General features: G+C 46.9%; 1 protein-coding gene across 2 annotated transcripts in view; it reads left to right on the top strand.

The window, feature by feature from the left end:
• The first annotated feature begins 500 nt into the window (after window positions 1-500).
• Window positions 501-20640, top strand: part of AXIN1 (axin 1) — a 73693-nt gene continuing 53553 nt past the window's right edge. Inside the window, exon 1 of one of the 2 annotated variants that reach the window (XM_009277737.2) lies at window positions 501-1578. In XM_009277737.2, the coding sequence (XP_009276012.1) occupies window positions 701-1578 (878 nt within the window). In that variant the 5' untranslated portion in view covers window positions 501-700. The remainder of the gene's footprint in view (window positions 1579-20640) is intronic. The other variant, XM_009277729.2, reaches the window with a different exon arrangement.

Here is a 20640-nt window from a genome sequence, read left to right as displayed (position 1 = left end):
TGGCGCTGGTATGTCACTTGAGCGTACAAAAGCCACCTGTGTTTGATTAAGGTGCAGTCTCGCTTTTGGGACTAACTGGATATTCTTTCAAAATATTTTTCACAAGCCTTAAATTCCTGTTTGGGGATGAGAATTTGCTAGATCGGTAGCCAGATAAAAACATGGTGCCTTAGGATGACCTGGTGCCTGTGCTGTCCAGGTAGGCTGTGCAGAGGAGTTAATGGCAGCGCAGAAGATGGCATGTGTCCTGTGACACCGCATGGTACCTGAGTGTAGATCTCTTGGGTGTGGGGACTGCCAGATACCAGGGTCCTGTAAAACCACCAGTGTTGTGAAATCGGCTGCTGTTTTAGTGTAGCACCAGCCGTGTCGGTGATGCTGAATGCTGGATGTAAAGTTTTGGGATATTCTGTAACTCGTTTTTAGAGGGTGCCTGGTTTGAGCCCAGTTCTGTGCTCTCTGAAGTCGCTGAGAGCTTTGCCATTGATTCTGCTGAAAAAGAGGTGTTAATACAGTAATGGTGCAGAGCAAAATTAGTGGTTTATAATCTTAGAGTGTTTATTTACAGTGTTGCTCACTTATTTTTTTTTTTCTCATCTGTTTCAGCCGAACAAACTTGTTCACCTTGGAGCTACAAACATTGGTGATTTGAAATTTGAGCTCATCCTCCACTGTTCCTGCGCAAGCAAGGACCAGAAAAATGAATATCCAGGGGAAAGGCTTCCCCTTGGACCTTGGAGGAAGCTTCACTGAAGATGCTCCGAGGCCACCAGTTCCTGGTGAGGAGGGGGAACTCGTGTCCACAGATCCAAGGCCAGTTAGCCACGGTTTCTACTCTGGTAAAAGCGATGTGGTTAGAAATGAGACGTCCACGGCAACACCGAGGCGCTCCGATTTGGATTTGGGGTACGAGCCCGAGGGGAGTGCTTCACCAACTCCACCCTACCTGAAGTGGGCCGAGTCGCTGCACTCCTTGCTGGATGATCAAGACGGTATCAACCTCTTCAGGACTTTCCTGAAACAGGAGGACTGCGCCGATCTGCTGGACTTCTGGTTTGCCTGCAGCGGCTTCAGGAAGCTGGAGCCGTGCACGTCTAATGAGGAAAAAAGACTCAAGCTGGCAAAAGCCATTTACAAAAAATACATCCTCGACAACAACGGCATTGTGTCCCGGCAGATCAAACCGGCCACAAAAAGCTTCATCAAAGACTGCGTCATGAAACTGCAGATTGACCCCGACATGTTTGACCAGGCCCAAACAGAGATTCAGTGCATGATAGAAGACAATACCTACCCTTTGTTCCTTAAGTCGGATATTTATTTGGAATACACGAGGACAGGTGGGGAAAGTCCAAAAATTTATAGCGATCCGAGCTCAGGGTCTGGGACAGGTAAAGGGTTACCCGGTTATCTGCCAACTCTGAACGAGGACGAGGAGTGGAAATGTGACCAAGAGGCCGAGCCCGAGGCCAGCAGGGACTCGGCACCATCCAGCAGGCTCACACAGAAGCTGCTTCTGGAGACGGCCACCCAGCGCGCCGCCTCGGCTCGGCGCTACAGCGAGGGGAGGGAGTTCAGGTAGGTGAGCGATGGGGCAGTGTCCCTTCTGCAGGGTGCCTCCGGGGAATGGATCAGGGAGCCGCCGCAGGCACAGGGTGATGGAAAGCCTTGGAGGACCTTGGGTGGTGGGGAGCGCTCGGGGACGGGGGAGCGTCTGCATCGGTACGGGATGGTGTTGCGTTGGCGCTTTGGTGGAATGCAAAGCTTTATTTGAAAGTAGTCGCAGGTTATTTTAAGGGTGTCTTTGGCCGTTCCTGTCTGATTGCGCTGAATCATCCCTGCAGCACGTTCCTTACCCGGGGAGACTGCTGCTGGACGTGGTCTGGAGGCAGGTAGGGCTTGGTGGGCAGTGCAGAGCCATGGGGAGTCCTCATGCATATGCAGGGAGTCGAGCAAGCTGCAGTTTCAAGTTGACCGTAGCCTGCACCGGCAGCAGGTCAGTGTTCAGTTACAGGAACGCAGGCGGGTACGGCTCGTGGTAAAACTTCTTGTAAATACACCAGGAAATTGTTGTGATGAGCCAGAACTAGAGGCTGCAGGAAGCTTGCAGCAGATACCCTCACCTCTGTAATGTTTATGTGGGTCAAACGGGGATCACAGAGCTCCCTGAAAATGGTGCTGCTTTGCACACGAGATTCCCAGCACTGAATTCTAGTGGTGTCAAAGTCAGAATCACCAAATCCAGTTAAAACCGTTCCCTGCTGCAGCTTTTCCCTTCATCAAAGTAATTGCTGTTTTTTTTTAACTGGAGGAGTTGCACAGTTTTGCAGCCTGTTTTTTTTCTGGGTCCCCCACCCACTTCCAGCCAACATGGATTTTGAAACTTGCTGAGAGCTCCGTTAAAATTCCAGACAATTAACTTAGCAGGGAGCTCTCTGGGATCAATAAGCGTGTGTGTGTCTAACCCTTGCTGAATCAACAGAACCCGGCCAGAACACATTCCTACTTCTTTTTTTTTTTTTTTTTTTTTTTTTTTTAAATAAAATCTCCTTGTTTTAAGACCTGCTTAGGCTAAAATCTGACGCTTTGTGAAGATTACGAAATGAAGTAGCTGAACTATCCTCTTCAAAGCCGCCTGCCTTATGAAAAGCATTTCTGTGTTTAATCTCCCTCGGCCGTCCCTTTAGGCTGGCAGCTGGAGACGCATCCCGCCCCGCGCAAGGTCTCGGCACCTTTCAGCTGGCAAAATGTTTTTGGTTTGATTCTTGTTTTCTTACAGATTTTGAGGAGGGGACATTGCATGTGAAACTCTTGCGGGGGGGGGGGAAGGGAATTCACGTGGACTCCCACTGTTTTAATCAGGAGTCGGAAAAACAAAATCCCAGGGTCCTGGGACTTTCCTGTGGAGTTAATAAAAACCTTGAATGTTTCTTGAAGTGCGTTTTCACTGAGCGGTCAGGTACTCACCATAAGTGAAGGATTAGAAAAGTCTACGATTTAAGTAAGTTTTTATTTGAGTGATAATGGCTTTAAGATTGAAAATAACTTATTTGAGGTTCAGCTGTGTTTAGTTTCCTTACTAGAGCAGGTAGCAAAAACCTGCATGCAACGTTGCGCTTCTCAGCTCCGGCTTCAGAAAAAAATGCACTTTACCCATTATCTAAATATACCTGTGCCAGATTTTAAAATGGTTTAAGAAATGTGCTGTGAAATAGAAGCATTTTGGAGTAGAGTTCCTCGGTCTTGGACATTTTCATACCAGGTTGGAACAACATGAAATAAATCTTTACCTGGGGGATGGAGGTCAGAAAAAAATGCATTATTACTAATTTGTAGTGTCCAACAGCCTGTCATTGTGGCTACTGACGCTCCGTTGACCTGTCGGGTAGGGAGGCACGGAAATGTTTACTGTTCTCACCAGTGCAGGAGTCGTTTCTCAGCCTGGAGTAACGGAAGATAAGTGATTTATTTTATTTTTTAAATGTTGGTATGTCAGCTCTGGTAGCGTCCAGAGCATCGCGATGGGAGATGCTGCCAAATGGCGTAATCTCTGCATTTTTTATTCTAAAAAATCTGCTGAGATACTAATTTATGAGGTGATTGTTCCTCTTTGTGCAAGACCTTGTGGTTGAATTAACTTACTTCCCGGATGTTGTATAGCAATAGCTGTCTTGAATAAGCTGGTTTTTAAACCGTAGCATCTTTATCCTGCAGATCTTTTTGTTCATTTACTTTCTCACCTGAGTAAGAGCACGGGAAGCCGGCAGAGCAGCTTGCAACAAGAAGCAATAGCTGCATGAAGCATTTGAAAGGCTGGGTCCCAATTTATTTTGAAAATTTCCACAAACCTTTATTTTTGCATATGTGTGGAAGAATTTCTTGTTTCTGTTCTTGAGGGAATGTTGAAATAAGCTGTTCTGCATTATATCTGAGGGCCTGTTTAATCTTCCCAAGATTGAACTTCTATTCCTTGGCTTCCATGGAAACCCTAAATAAAGAGGAATCTGAGCAAATGCAGTAGAAGTATTTCTCTGTTAGCAAATGAGCATCTTGAACCAGCTCCAAATTTTTTGCAGCAGAAAGTTCATAAATCTTGACACGGTAGCTCTGCTCTCAGGAGAGCGAATGTAAAAAATTCCTCAAACGGCAGAAGACAACCCGTTATTAGCGTTGGATATTTTGAAGGTGTGCAAATGTGCGTGCATGTGTGACAATATCCCGAAGCCAAAAGCATCGCCGTTACCCACTGTGTTTTTGTATGCATAGGAAAAGGCCAATCGTCATTATAGTTAGGCTCCTGCAAATTAATTGGACATTGGTTATGGATCAGTGAACTTCAAAGAGGGTAACCCCCAAAGATCTCGGGCATTAACTCGCAGCTTCCGAAAGTGACACTAACGTGGTTGTGAGGGCGGCTAAATCGTTCATTAACCTTCTTCTGACATGCCGGGACGGCGTTCCTCGGGTCCGAAGAGCAGAAATTAAACCTGTGCCTGAGAACCGCCCTGCAGCCTGGTTTTCGAGCACTCCAGGAAAACGCACACGTCTTAAAAAGCTGGAAATTTGGTGTTTGGTGGTGAAAGGTCACAGTTGTGTCTTTTGTCGGGGTGGGTTTCTTCTGCTGTCTCTTTAGTTTTGCATCAGAAGGGGTTCCCTTCCCATTCCCAAAGTGTTGAGGGGCAGTGGTCACAGCCGTTGCCTTTGCTTTCTTCCCGTGGTGGAAAGCAAGAAGAGCATACGGTGTTATGTGTGAGCAGCTCTGCTTTCGTCTCTTCTGAAAGACCAGCAAGCTGGGAGATGTAGGTTGGTTCTGCCGGTTGCTTTGGGTTTTGACTCGTGTCATGAAGTGCACAACGTGTTGGAAGGGAGACCTGGAGGATGGTGATGAGAAGACGTGGTGGTAGGTGAGGTCTCCAGTTGTTGGGCATCGGGGAATATTGTGGTGGAGCTGATAGGCACGAATGGAGAAATTTCCCAACGGGGGCTTTGATAGACATGTGGTTTGTTTTTTTTTAAAGGAAGCTGGCTACATGATCTAAGCTTTAATTTCCAGAGTGCTGAGCTGACTAAGCTCATGGCGTTTCACAAGTGTTGGTGGTCCGAATGAAAAGGGTGGGTGAGATGGTTCTCCACTGGGGCTGGTAGAAATCACCAGGAGAGTCCTTATGCTTGTGCCCACATACTGGCAGCCTCCCTGGACACGCGTGAGAGCAGCCCTCCCCAAAACATACAGCCAGCACTTCTTCATAACAGGGTATGCAGAGAAAGCAAGTGGAGAAACAACTGAAGGAGCTTTTAGAGGGATGTGACAACCTCTGGTCTGAGACGGTGCAATGACGAACTGTAACGTGGAGAGGAACGGCGTAGGCCGGTTCAGGGAAGATGCGGGATCTCTCCATTGCTTAGGCAGCGTAAACAGTCCGGTGGTCAGAAGCTGGGCCTGCGTCACGAAGAAGCTAAAATTTAGCTGGCAGACCTAATTTTGAGGTTTGCTGCTTCATTCATAGTTAAATACTAAATTGCACGCTTCTGACTCAAAACTGTGTGGTGAAGGAATCGGTGTTAATTGTACCGAATGGGTGGAAAACTGGGGATGCAAAATCACAAACGCTGATGCAGGAGCAGCCTGCCTTTAGAAAGTTTAAGGCGTGTGTTACTGTCTTTCTGATGCTTCTTTTAACTGGAGACGCAGCATGTGCATCTTGGAGCTAGGCTACTGGAGCTTCACGAGAGGTTGGTTGCTGGAAAAAAGCAGCTACTGCATGTTATACCCGCATGTAAAGGCGGAAAGAAAAGTTTTGGATGCTTAGCTTGAATTAAAATTTTGCTGGGCCCATAACAACGCTTGTAATCGATACAACCCTATTTGGCATCTGTGGCTACTTTGAAACTGAAAGAAAATAAGTTATAGAATAGTAGTTTTGGTTCTGCATTGTTCTTGAGAGAAGTTAGCGAGCCTAACGGGGAGGTGGGGTCTGATGCTAATAGCGCTAAGTGGTAATTTAGTGACTTGAGCGCTGTAAGATACACGAGACAAAGACTGATGGTGGTTTTGCACAGAAGTTACGCCAGCTTTTTTAAATACATTGTTAAGCTGATGAAACTTCTGCGTGGAAATGCTTACATTAACAGTGTAAAGTATTTATACTAGCGGTTGCCAAGTTTTAAAATGGATTTTATTTGAAGAAGAATACCTTTTGTGCCCATAACTTTGCCTCTACACAAATCAAGATGAAGTGGTGTATTTGTTGTTTGGTTATGGATCAGTGCTTTGGCTTCTTTTTAAAGACAGGTAGTTAAGCTTTTAGCACTCTCTTTTGATAAATGAATAGCGTTTTCTCCCCTCCTCCAGCAAACAGCTACCTTATTTTGTTGTGATTCAGTTTTATTTGGGTTACAGAATCTTTTCTCTTACAAGCACGAGAGGGGAGTTATATCTCCCTCTTTTTGGTGCTGGGGAGGTTCAGAGGGGACATGGGGGGAAAAAAAATCTTCATGAGGAAGGGCAATGCAGCCCAGGTCACCAGAGGGGAGGGGATCTCCATCCTTGGAGGGCTTCACGGCTGGGTTAGGCAGAGCCACGGCCCGTCTGGTCCAGTGTTGGCGATGGTCCTATTTTGATGTGCACTTACAGTGATGGCACAAATCATGAGATACTGTGTTTTGAGAACAGGGCTGGAAGCCGGGCTGTTTTGGGTTCTGCCCGGTTTCAGAAAGAATTGGGTGCTAAAAGGCTGAATGGGAGCTGAACCCGTCCCAGGACGCTGAGAAGTGCATGCAGGAGGTGGGCCACAGGGTGGGTACACCTTGGTTTTGATCTGCCGTTCAACTTGGCTTTGTGTTTTAAGAGTTTCTTTGTTGTCGCTATAATGGACTAATCCCTTGAATAATTAGTTACCATTGGACGTTTTAAAAATGACTGCCTCTTGGATGTTTTCCTTTTAATAGTCTGTTGGATCCTGGATTTATTAACTATTGAGACAGACTGTGAAATCCTGTTACGCGAGGCTTTCTTGGTGGAAAAGGGACTGAGAAGGGTGTGGGGGTGTTGGGGAAAACACACGCTGGCCTCGTGTTGGGGTAGAGCCGTTGACTTCCCCACCTTCCCAAGCCATGCAAGAAGTCCTCCCTTCCCTCTGGGCTGGGTCGCTGGCTGTCGGAGCACACCACGGTCGTGGGTCATCCCTAGGTTTGGGGCTTCAGAAGGCACTCCAAGAAGTTGCAGCACTGTGGCTGCACGGTGCAAGGCCAGTCATGCAGTCACTGTGCCTCTAAAATAAATTGTGGGCCTGATTTTATTAGAATCAGCGGAGAAATCTGGTTTCAGAAGTGGCTGTATGCGTAGTGCAGAAAATTGCTGTGTTTAAAAAAAACTCCAAACAGAGGTGGATATTTCCAGGAACTGATTTAGGATAAATCAGTTCCTGGAAATATCATTGGATTATTAGGCTCATCCTTAAATCCATTAAGCAAATTACAGTTAATCAGTCAAATAAAAGAAGAAAGATCTTTTGCAAGGCCCTGTCTTTTAAGCCACATGCAGAAGCTGTAGTAATATTTTAATTTTCCGTCTGTCAGTGAATGTATTCAATCACTTTGCTTCCTTATGTGGAGGATTTGAAATTAGAAACTGAGGTTAATTATCTGCATTAAATGAAATATGTGAGACCACAAAAGCAAAAACCTTCACGATTTGGTATAGTCTGTTAAGCTAGGCAGGCTGTTTCAGAAGGAGAGGGGTTATTTTTTCCCGGTTTTGTTCTGATTGAAGGGTTTTAGTCACAGTAATTGAAATGATTAAAAAGTCAAATTGCTGGTGAATAGAATTCTGAGCATCTTTCTGAAAAGATTTGACACTTGGTTGAGAGCAGGGGTTTGCTCTGCCTGGCGGCGTGGAGCAGCCGGTGTTGTGCCGTCCCGGGGTGGGTGAGGCCAGTTGTCCTTGGTGCCTTGGTATCAACCCCTTCCATGGCAATGGGCTGTCATAGCTCTGCTGCTGAGTTAGTGGAGGTGATTTGGAAGTGGAACAGTACTGGAAGAGAGCTACGCTTTTGAGTGCATCAGATATAAAACGGGTCCGACACCATCCATCCTAATGCCAGTAATTAGCTAATTGCTGCCTGCTTCACTTGGAGGTGCGGCTTCGGACTCTACAAAGAAGACAATCCTCTTGGAAATACACCGTCCCCAGCAGTCAGCTGGTTTGGGGGTGATTCGTTTGTTAAGAGGCTCATTTTTTTTCCTACCACTGCAGTACACGTGTGGCTCAGGTTTTAACTGTTCCAGGGACTGTAGTGCCTGCTCATCGGGGGGCAAAGATGCCCCTTTGCTGGTGCGGCCCTGAATCCCCTGCTTTTCATCTGGGCACTTCAGGAAAGGTCTCTTCTGGAGACGTGCATCTTGTTCCCCTCTGCCATGTGCCATAGCAAGCTGTTTTGCCCGAAGTCATGCTCAGAAATTAAATTGTAGCAGGTCACGCTTGCGTGTAAAAGCAAAACCATCATTACTCGCAGCCCTGGTCCGGGTTCTTCACTGTTGTTACGGCAGTGATGAATTTAAGTAGAACTGTTGCAGTTTTAAGTCATATTATCCAAATTCTATAAAACCCACATGGAAATTGGATTTTACCTTTGAAGACTCCAGAGTATACTTTTGTGGTAAGACCTGGAATTTTTTGGTCCTGTGGCCCCCAAGATACAACCTGTCCTTAAAGTACCAGCTTTTAGAAGGTCTTTAGCTGATCTAAATAGCTAATAGATTAACAGCTTTCACCTATCCTGATGAAAAACAGCAGGGGGATGGAAAACTATAGCTAGAGGAAAAAAACTCTTTGAGAGTGGGACCTACTGGTTAGCACCAGGACCTCGTGTTAGACCCTGGACCTACCTCCAGAGCTAATGACCAGAAGCTACTGGGTTTTATTCTTCTGTCAACCCTTCGACCCCCACATATTCCCTGTCCTGTTGTAGACTGGAGAGTCTCAGTCCTCTCCCTCTCTCCATTTTCATTTTCCTTCTTTCTGGAGGTTTAGGGGTTTTTGTCATTTACCTCCAGGGTGTGTTCAGGGAAATGCTGGTGCTGGAAGGAGGAGAGCAGTAGGCGTGGGGAGGTGGGATTGCCTTTTTTTCAGCGGTCCACATTTAGAGTGAATTAGCTCTGCTGGAAAACCGTGCCTTTAGTGTTCAACAGATTTACCCTTTTCAATCATAAAGTTTGGTCTTTTTCTTGGCTGGCAGTCAGCTTTTCAGACTGGGTGAGATTTATCTGGAAGAGGGGCTTCCTTGTTCTGCCATTGCTGCCAGCCTGGTCCAGGCGGTTGCTTTGGGACCTCCGTCCAGCGCATGTATTCACGTGGGATCGATCGTTTGGTGGCTGAGGACCTCTCCAAGCTTTCACAAGCAAAGTACAAATCAGAGCCGAGTCGCAGGAGAGCTCCTGGGAATTACAGGTAGGATCCAGGGAGAGAGGTGTAGGGACTCCGTATCCAGCTGTAGCTACTGGGTTTGATTAACTTTCTCCTTGCTCTGCCCCGCGGAAGGAAGAGCTGTAAAACCATTTGGCACCAGACATGCAAATGAGAGCTGGGCTGAAGCGACTGTTACCCTCGAGGATCCCAAAAGAGGAATCAACAAATAGAAATTATTCTATTAGCAGGGGCAAAGTTCACAGGTTAACCATCATGTCAAATCAATGAAATACAGCCTTGATCTCCTGCACAAGGGCTTTATTGTGTATGAAGAAGAGTGCCCGAGCAAAGACAGCAAGTTCTTGCACTGTAACATTTGCAGCGTGCTGAAGAAAGGGAAGCTCTGTACAGAATGCAGCACGAAATGCCTCCTTCGGACATCGGCTTAATTCCTGCTTCAAAAGATTGTAAAACATGACCTTGGAACCTTCTTGCTCTCCTTATGGCCCTAACCAGATTGGATTTCCACAGGGCATGTATTTTTTATTTTTTTAATAAAAAGTTGGGGTCTTTGGCTAAGAAGGCTTGCCTTTGTACTTTAATTCAGTCCATGTGACTGTCATAACATTTATTTCTTAGGAAATGAAAAATGTTCCTTCTTGAGCAAAGCCACAAAAGAAAGCCGTTGGGTACGCTGGCAACCTCAGGTGTGTACAGCATGTGTCTTCTGCTGATCTGCTAGCACCAGATGAAGACCGTCACCCCTTTGTTGCTTGGCCCAAGGCTCTGCCAGGAAAAGAAAAGGCAGAAGCTGTCATCTTTGTTGTGGAAGTATTTCTATTTGATGTGTCTTTGAACATCTGCACATTCAGGGAAGCTTTGTTTTCCTCTCTTGGGAAAAGCTACTTTGTAAAGGCTCACTTGACCCTCTTTTCTTCAAGATGGGCCAATGCTTGCAAAAATAGATGAGCTTGAAACAAGATGGAAATGGGCAGCAAAGGATGTGTGGATGTGTCACTGCAGTGTAGGATTTGTCACGTTGTAAAACAGCTGTGGGGTTTTCCCCTCCAGATATATGCAGTGAAGTTTGTGACCCGGGGGTGATTTGAGTGCTGCTGGCTGGGGAAATTAGCCCAACTGGAGGCATTTGAGAAGGCTGAGCTTCCTGCTGTCCGCGAGTGGTGGTTTTGGGTCTTCCTCGGAAGAGGCTGGAGGAGCCTGCCAAAACTGGTCCATAAACCTTCCTCCTTCTGAAGAGAGGAAGCTTTCCAAATGGGCTTGGGAAAAACTTTCCTTTGGTAATCCTGGAGATAACAGGTCATGCAGCTTCACCCAGTGATTCTTGCACAATAACTTGTGGTCAGGCTGAAGTGTCTATTTTAGAAAGGCATCCAAGTGATGGGAGGTCATGCAGCATTTTTGTTATCTCTTCCCGTGGTTAGTTACTCTCACTGTTCTCGGTGTGTTCCTTATTGCTCGCTTCGGTTTTTTCCAGCTTCAGTTTCTAGCTGCTGGGTTTTGGTGTGTCTTTGCTCACTTTAGTGGCTCCAAATACCTTTGCACGCTTGAAAAAAACCCTACTGAATGGGTGTGAATGTTCTCCTCAAGTGGCAGCAGCTTTGTTATGGAAGGCCCTTTGGTTTTATTAGACTTTTCAACCCTCCGGTCGACTGTTAAACAAGCTGTAGCTTGTCATGGTTGACAAACCTTCGCTCTGGTCTCAGACCTAACCTACCAGTTTAAAAGGCAGTATTCTTTTGTGTGCAGGTTTCTGGGTGGGGACCATCGGGCTTCTAAGGGAAATTAACTTGCGGCCTCTCTTTCCCCCTCCCACCTCAAATAAATTAAGTTTTGTGTTAACTGTTCTGTCACTTCCAAAGGCCAAAAGGAAATGTCAGCCTATGCTTCAGGTTTTCTGCTACCTGCAGTATTCTGCTACACACTAAGAGTGCAAGTAGGTGGGAATATGTAGTTATATTAAAAACAAAACAGCTGCACATTCAGTGTCAGCCACTGAAGATAAAATGTAGAAAGTTTTTTTCCGAATGATTCATCCATAATTATTTAAAAACATGTTGAATTTATTCTTAAGCTTTGGAGAAGAATTCTTGCAAGGCTGGCGTTTGCCGTCCGTGATGTTTATACACCTGAGTAAATGCCTGTCTCAGCAGTTTGTCAGTGTTGAGTGCTCCAGATCTAAATCCCTTCAAAGGTAAACCCAGCACACCTTTGTCTCTGCTGGCCTTTCCGTCTCCAGAGTTTTGGCTGGTGAGGTGGAACCAGTCGTAGCAGTAGCTGGCACTAGCATAGGCAGGGTGCTGAGTCTCACACCATTTTAATAACTGTTTCATGCAGATTTACGATTTACTTTCTGTAGGTTTGGGTGGCAAAGGTTGTAGTAGCTGGATGACACAAATACACCGATGGGACTGGTGGAGAGCTGGTTGGGGAGCAGCTTTGTGTGCCCGCAGCCACGCTATGGGCTGTCTGCTCTCCTCTTTTTATGTCCCTCCAGCAGTATCTGTTGTATGGATTGTATTGGTCCGGGGCAGAAGGGAGGGAAGCTCCTTTGGATGGTCTCTCTAGGATGCGGCAGATGGGCCACATCTGCTTTTAGGGGCGTTGGAGGGTACGGTGCTTTTCCTTGTGGCATGTCATTGCAGGTGCTGCTGCTTCCTGCCCAACTGGGCAAAATACAGTATTTTTATTTTCAGCCCTGCAGTATTCAGGAGAAGGTAACCTGTGCTGAGAGAGGAGCATTTTTCAGATGCCTCTCTCTCTCTGTGATTGCCAGGAAGTTGGAAATGTGCTACACTGAACTGGCTGAAAATTCGGGGTGGTTGTTGTTTTTATGCTAACATAGCATTCTGCCCGACTCACCGGCACAGATAAGCATCCGTGCAGGGCAGGGCTCTTGCCCACGTGGCCGGGAGGGCAGCCTGCACTGCAGTGGGTGTCATTGCCGAGCAACCAACACTTTGCAGTTTCATCAGGCTCAGGGTGCGTTTTTCCTCCAGCGAGAGGCACGGCGCGGCCGCCTGCTGCAGCCTGCGCTGCCTTTCGCTTTGCTCCACTGCAGCAGAGCGGGGAGAGGAGGGGAAGGATCTCTGAGACCGACGAGTTGCGTCTCTGATCCAGACATTAGCAGGGTGCCCTCAGTCCCTGGGACAGTTCACCAGTCAAGCTCTGCTGCTCCATCACGCTGCTTGGATGGAAGAGATGAGCAAATTTAAGGAAGGCAGAAACCCCAGCGCTTGTTCTAGCCCCTCCTGCTGAGCCCTGCTGCCTGCAGCTGCAGCTTTAGTCAAGAGCTCAAGGAGGCTTTTCTGATCCTGCAGGAGTCTTGGCAGAAAAGTCAGTTGGCCCCATGTTGATCTGTTTTCCTTGCTTGACGCAGTGCTAGAGCTCCTCTCCTTGAGAGCCAACTGTCCCTTCCAAATATCATTGACTTGGGCACTCTCAGCCTGGGAGAGGTGGCTTTTTGGAGCTGTAGCAAGTAAGCTGATATCCCACCGATTTTATAGTGAAGATGCTGGCCTTGCAGTCCTGCAGTGCCTGCCCACAGCTCTTCCACGTGCTCAGAAGGGTAGATGCTTCCTACAGCTCACTGGATTTGCCTCCCCGATGGTAGGATACACTTGAGAGGCAGCAGTTGCTTGGGCTCAGCAAGGTCATCAGGGTTTTGGTCCCTGATGGTGACGCCCTGAGTCAGCTCTGCATGGATTGCTCCCGTTCTCACCTCATGTAGGTTCTTCTGTCTGGAGCCATGAACCACATTGCCAGCAGTCAAGCTACGAGCAACCCTTTTTCCTTGTTAATTGCTGCCTGTGGCTTGGCACCAGCAATGTCAGAAACCCTCCCAGGTAGCCCATCTTGGGCTGTGGACTTGGGTGTAGTGTGTTGCCTCGGGTGGCGCGGAGTAGCATAATCCTCTCACTTCCCAGCTTTGGAAATCATCCTGGAAGCCTGAGCTGAAGAAAGAGGGTGGGACTGGAGCCAAACCTCTCGTTCCAGATGGGACAGTAGTGGCAGGAACACCTATTGTCCACAGAGGTGTTGCCAAGCCACAGAAGGCAATTAGCAGGGAAGAAAAATGTGCTTCCTTTAAAATTTGAATTTTAAAAATAGTTTTTCTTTTTAAATTGAACATACATACATTGATATGCCAAGTAGGCAAAATTGGGATTATAAGAGCAAGCATCTGAAATTCTCTAACTCGTGTAGTTAGCAAGTTAATAAAACAGGCAGGTTTGTCAAACGGGATTATATTCAGTCCCGAGCGATAGCTGAGTGTGAACAGGATTTATAACATCAGGTTACTCTGAATTTGGCATAGAGGACAAGTAAAACAGTCCTGGAGTATGGTAGAGAGGTCTCTTTCTAAGCATATTGTTGCCAATATGGTTACGGTGGAGATAGAGTTTGAAAAGAAATTTTTTCCTCCTTTTTAGGATCAACTGTTTGTGTTGCAGATCTAAACTGTGTATTAAACAGTCAACTCCTTTTCGGGCCTTAAAAAGGTTTTCACAAGCTCTCCCTTTCATACAGAGGACCCTTCTGCACCAAGTCCCCCCCCCGCCAGCTGACGTTGCAACCATGGTTTATATTTGTGCTAGGCTGCTGGATTTCACCTTTCACTATCCTAGCACTCAGTGCATCAGTTCCCTCTGTATAATTGTATTTTGAGCGTGAATTTGGAAACAGCAGGATTTCAGTGGTGGGGTCCTCAGGGGTGGGAAATCCTTCCCAGGTGCTGGGGGGAGCGTGGAGATGGGGAGCATCGGAGCGGCGGTGCGTAGCAGGGAAGGAGGGGAGGGCGGTGGGGAAGTATCGCCTGCAATCTGCGACCTGCAGCAACCCGAGATTGAGGTGGTGGAATAGAGAAGAGAGTAGATGGTGTGGCCCTGCGTTGGCTGGGGACCTGCTGACTGTGCGAGCTGTTTGAGGTCAGAGTGCCCTCCGAGTCCCGGAGGAGTGCCTTATTAGCGCTTTACTATCCTTCCTATCTCCAGCTTCCCATATAGACAAAACAAGCATGCGTCATTTCTTGGAGAGAAGTGTGGTAAAGCTTGTCCTAGGCTCTTTCAAGCACGTTGTTGGCTTTCCTTGAGTTAATCCTTCCTCCTTGCTCTTCCCGTGGTCCCTATGATGCAAGATCAGAAAAGGCTGTTCCAGTATCTCACCATAGCTGATCATAATTCTATTTATCTCACCAGATTTCTTAAAATACTCACGTTCTCAGTAAGTACATCAGCCATGGCCACCTTACCTGGTGTTGACAGTAGTCCTGCTTCAAGCTGGAGGTTGGACTATTCTGCTCCTCCAGAGGTTCTTTCCAACCAATACTGCTGTGATTTTTAGTTCTTAGCTAACTGCCAAGCAGATCCTCCCCTGTCACGTGCATGTCTGAAGGACTTCATCAGCTTTAATGCAACAACGAGCCCCGCAGAAATTCATATGCTCATGCAGCTGAAGTAATGGCACTAACAGCTGGACTGGTGGCCAGGACACAGGGAGCCATCACTGGACAGAATTGTGAAATACAATACAAGGGCCCTGCTCTGAGATAAAAGTGCAGTTCCAGCAACCCAAGCCACATGAGCAAGGAAAAGCATTATTTTTCCCCAAAAAATATGCATCAAAAGTGAGGGATGAAACTGCCATACTGTAACAGCCATCTACACTAGATCGTATCCTTGCCCATCTCTCCTCCTCTGCACCTCTAGGGGTGTTTTTAAATCTCCTGTCTAAAAGGTTAAGCTTTAAAACTGAAAAAGGTATGTTTCCTTTCCTCTCAATCATTTAATGATTTTTAATTTGCTGTTTGATCCTGGTTCTCATGCATTGACTGCGTGGGAGCTACAGCATTGGGTTACAAATAAAGCAGGTAACTGTTCCTTTAAAAACTGTAAGACTTAAATCAAATTATGCAGTATTGAAATCAAGCATATTTTTCAAATAACAGAAGGAATGGATTTTTCGTTGTTGTTGTTTGTTGGTATGCACGTTAGGATCTTCCCATGTTTTTAAATATCTGATCTAAAATCTGTTCTCCTGGTGGTGAATTTCTCTTTTGCAGCGTGGTGACCAGAGGTCCTGCATCTCGCCTCCAAGGCCAGTGAAGGTAGGAATAGGCAATGTACTATTTTTAGAAATCAGTAGTGATACATTCCAGGAACTCCTGCAGTATTTTTCAGAACCAAGTTTGAAGGTTTTAAGCACAGATAGGGAAATATGTCATCTGTGTAAATTGCTCTAAATTACCTGCAATTTGTTGGGAGTTGCCATTTCTAAGTGCTTATTGCAACTCTAGATATTTGAGGAAGCTTTTGATTATCCTGAGCTTGTAAAATGTAATTGGCTATTTCTTAATTGTTGTCCTCTGTGAAGTATAATTACCTGTAATGTAGAGCTTTGTATTTGTCAATGCCGCAAACAGGAAATCAAGAGTGTCTGATGGAGATAAGTTTGGGGACTCCACCATGACTGGTAATTGCATCAGGTGCCTTGTTTGTACTGGGACTGGTCTCTCCTGTAAAGTCCTGGAGACCTTCAAAGAACCTATAAACCTGAAATACCGACTTTATGTCTTGTTGTGCAGAAGTCTGGCTTGTACTTTCCTAAAACACACTTCAAACAGCTACCATCTTCTTAGCAAGGTAGTGGCATCTCTTCATTCTGACGTATTGCATGAAGTTTCAGGAGGAACAGATTGAATTGGAATTAATTGCTTAAATGCAGTTAGTCAGAAGATGTGGTAGAGCTTGCTGACGTTCATGAATACCAGAGATCAGTTAGTTAATGCTTAGCAGCCTGAAGGAAGTTGAGAGATACAGAGAATCCCAGTTCTCATCGGTGTGTGATTGTACGTGGATGTGCAGCAGAGAGTGGGTCTTGAATGGCCATACCGAACTCGGATCTACTGCAGACTAAAAGTATGTCTTATCCCAGTCCGACATGTCTGCACAGGGAGTTGCTCCTCATGTCCCATTTGCTGCTGCCGCTCGGCTGCCCTTGACCCAACCATGTGGCATTCCTCCAGGACCAAGGGCATGGGCTGGGAATGTGGGTCTGCGATGCTGGGGTTACACAGTTGGGGGGTATGTTGCATGGCCGAGGTCTACCTGTAAACTTGCGTCTCCCTGGGTTCGTGTCATGCTCGCTCGTGCTGAAGCTTTCATTGTCATTGTCATCTTCCGAAGCTGCATCTGTCCTTGGTGGGGCATTAAACATTATTACTTAATTGAACTTAGACGTTATTGGGGAATTCTTCGTTGTAGTTCTGGGTGGTTTTCGTGCTTTACAGCAGCAATACAAGTGTCAGGCAGGGTACGTTGACCCCTCCTTTGTCTCCACCCGGGCTTGGCTGCGCTGAGCCCAAGCGCAGCTCTGGGGAGTGGTGGAGAAAGATGTAATGTAGATTGACGTGGCCAGTCTGGGGTTTTACATTCAGTGTAAGGGGGTGGGGAAACATCAAGGGAAAATGAAAAGCCGCTCATTCCCCACTGCAGCCCTGGGAGATGCAGTGCCAAGGCAGGCTGATTTAGGAACGGCTCTGCTCCCATACCTGGGGGTTTCTAGAACTTTTGTGTATGTGTATTTTCCTTACGTGCAGTCTGTAGGTTTAAATATCCTCCTCACTGTGCCTTTAGAGCATGACTTAGAAGCAAGAGCCGCTTGAAAGTGTCCTCCAGGAGCGCCTGGCCGATTCTGCCACCCAAAAGCAGCAATGCAAGCTTCCTTTGGAGGAACCTCCTAAAAACAAAACCTTAAAATAAAAACCCTCTTCTTGCTAAACTAACTCTCCGCAAACATAGAATTATTTAGTTTTATTTTTGCTCTTTTGATGGAGAACCGGTGCCGAACAGTTCTCAGGGAGAGCGGTGAGTCAGCTCGCCCAACAGTGACTCTATTGATAGATGGAAGGAGTGGCGCTGAAGTCTGTCTAGTCATTGTTGGTACTTGGCTGGAGCGCCAGGGGCTCCGAGGGCAGGCTCAAACACTTCTCGCCAGCCTTGGGAGATCAAACACGATGAGTCAGGCCGCAGAAAGTCATGATAGGGCCCAAATTAATTAAATCTTTTTTTTTTTTTTTTTTTTAAACCCTGTTTTGAGAGCAGTAAGGGAAGGACATGCATGCACCGGGGTGTGTGGACCCGCCAGCTTGTGTCTCATTGCAAGTTGACTTTTCTTGCCTCTCCTGAGCTGCTCCAGTGGAAACTCGGCCCCTGCTCTGCTCTGGAGTGATGGACCTGCCAACTTTCTCCTCTCTTGATAGCCTCTCATTTCTCACCTTTCTGTGTGAGGACGTGAGGCAGAGCTGGAAAATAAAACACTTACCACTGACACACCACTCTTGCGTATCCCGTCTTCTGGTTATTTTTCAATTAAAAATGCATACAAGCCAGAAAACATTTCAAGAGGGGCTTTAGTTCATTCTAATTTTTGTGTAATTTTGATGAAGGTGGGAGAGGCAGGACATGGCCAGATGGTGGGAAGTGCGGCCGTGCTGCAGACCTACCAACGGCTTTCCCCCAGGTTTTCCCATCTCCTTTTCCCAAGGCCTGGCTTGCTGTTGAAGATGGGGAACCACATCCATGAATCCCACAGCTTCTGACAGAGCTTTGCCTATAAAGCGAACCTTAAAGGTCATGGGCATGAAGGGCCATGTGCTATCAGTGCACCAGCCCTTCATGCCAGCACCGATATCCCATGCCATGCCTTGGGTTGGTACCATCCCCTGGGCAAGAGAGGGTTACAATGGGCACTGAAGGCCTCAAATTTCGCTTTGGTCTATTAAATGCAAGCGCCACACACTTCGATACCTCAGGCCATGCCGCCCCGAGGTTTCTTCAGGTGCTCTGAACACGCAGTGTTCACCTCCCATTTCACCAGGCACCAGGAGCCAGCCAATTTTCAGCATAACGCACAATCTCAACTATTTTATTGCTTAATTTAGGCCATAAAGTCCCTTTGATGTGTTGTGTAATGCAACGTTCATTCTGAAAAAGTGGGTGGAGTAGCTTTATGGTATTATAAAAATAAATAAAATGCCTGGCAGGATTTTGAAACCACATGGTCATTCCTCCTCTCTCCGCAGATAAGTTGATTGTTGAGAGAGAAATCTTGCTTAATATCTAACTTTGGGTGATTTATTTCTCCAGAGTCCTTTCATCTCCAGCATGTATTGGGTTATCTGTGACTTCTAATCTGATTGTTTTAAGCATGATCAAAGAAACCAAGAGAATGCACTTTATTTTCCCACTGTATGAACAGAATGCTGTTTGTACAGTGCATTACATCACCTGTTCCTGCTGCTCCTGAGTCCTGCACCAAATGGCTGTGGTATAAATAGAAAACAGAATGGACTTGTAGGGGGTGATGAAATTTGTTCCACTTGCTGAGTAAAACAGAGTTAACTCAACGAATGCTTTCTTCACGCCCGACTCTACCTCGGCACACAACAACACAGGCTGAAAATGTTTGAAATAACTCGCTCATGCAGGGTATCGAGCCGGCATTCGGCAGCGTCGAGGAGCCGTGCCGAAAATCCACTGGAGATGGCAGGCAGGGAGATTGCCGTCGTTGAAATTGCTGGGATTCTTTCCAGGCTATGCAAAGAAAGAGTTTGGCCTTGGGTCGGAGTCATTGCGTTGTTCTAGCTACGATGGTCCACGGGCAGGGTCTGCAGGGAGAGGTGGTCGCCATCCTTACCAAGGCTTGGTGCTGCAGGATCCCTGCACACGTGGAGCTCTGTGCCGTCCCAAAGAAACCCCTCCATCAAAAGCAGCTTGCTTTTGGAAGCTCTGGAGGAGGTAGACCTTGGGGACCCACCCAGTTGTTGCTCCAGGTTGCAAACTGTGCATTTCTGGGGAACGAGCACTGAGGAGCAGCTCTGATTCATGGTGGAGGCCTAGAAGGTGCCTCTGAAGATGGGCCTGGGAGCTGCGTTTCTCTGCTTGCTCCTAAAAATCCCGAATTCAAGAAAGGATGGTTATTTTCTGACATATCTTAATGCTTCACCACCACGTAACCTCAGCACTTCTTGGAGGACGGCTGTCCTTCTCTCTGCAGCTTTGCCACATCTGCCCCGCTAACCTCTCCCAGCCTCTTCGGGGACACTGAGCAGCGTTTTCACTCCAATTATCTAACTGATTAACATATTTAACCTGGAACATTTGTTCTCAGCCTGTGTTTGACTTTCAGTTTCTTGCTTCTCTTGCAAACCAGGAGGGTAATCTGGGGGCCTGAAAGCTTGCTTGCTAGCTTTTCCAAGTTGTAGCTGTTGGCCTTAAAAAAAAAAAAAAAAAATTAAAAAATTTTTAAAAAAAATTCTCCTTACTGACCTTGCCTTGACACACCTACAGGCCCTCATGAAAATCCCACCCTGGGTAAATAGCTCACGTTTTTATTCAGAGGAGAACTGCCGTGCACCAAAGGGTCAGGGAAAATCATTCGGGAGATAAGTGGTGGTTTTATCTTAAGCAGTTAGTCCTTAGCGTTGGGTTTGTTTTTTTAATTTTTTGATTGGTTTGGAGGTTGTTCTTGTGCAGCATGTGGTCGCTGTAGGAATACTAAACTTGCAAAAATGACTAAAACTTGTCTCTGGCGCCTCGTCCTGCCCCTGCCACCCCTCTCGCTGGGAGGCAGAAAGCCACTGGCATTTCTGACATGCCATTACAGCAGGATGAGCTTAGGGCCACTATCTCCCTCATCAGCCTCGGGGTAGTGATCATCTGATACATGAAAAGGTTTTGCCCATCTGTCATTAAGCTGCTGCTGGTTTTCTCTCTGTGTAGTCCCCAGGTTGAAGGAGCAGGAAGGAAGCTGGGAGAGGACCGAAGCGCGGCAATTTCCCTTCGGATGTTGTCGCTGCGTGGGTTAGGGTCGGGATCTGCGTGGCTCCAGCAGTGCCAACTGCTCAGGCACGGCTGGGTCTCCTTGTTGCAGCCATCACCCTGTGCGATGGGGAATTGTCTTTCTCTGAGCAAACTGAGCTGCTCTGCAGTTTCTTTACAGTGAATTATAGGAAAATAAGTTTGTCCTTCTCTCTTGAAAGCTGTGCAGCACCAACTTGGGATTGCCTAAACCTTTCAAAGTTTCCCTGCAGGGTGCTGAGCAGTGGGAACGACTGCGCAGTTACCTGGCCTTGTCCTACCCACAGGTCCGCTGCTGCTGGCCGAAGCGGTGATACTGAGCTCGCTCTCCGGAGACTCGCCAGCAGCAGCATGTTG

The sequence above is a fragment of the Aptenodytes forsteri genome, unplaced genomic scaffold (genome assembly GCF_000699145.1).
Source record: "Aptenodytes forsteri isolate BGI_AS27 unplaced genomic scaffold, ASM69914v1 Scaffold26, whole genome shotgun sequence".
Lineage (NCBI taxonomy): Eukaryota > Metazoa > Chordata > Aves > Sphenisciformes > Spheniscidae > Aptenodytes > Aptenodytes forsteri.
The sequence above is the reverse complement of the archived record's forward strand: the minus strand, read 5'-3'. Positions and strand labels throughout refer to the sequence as shown.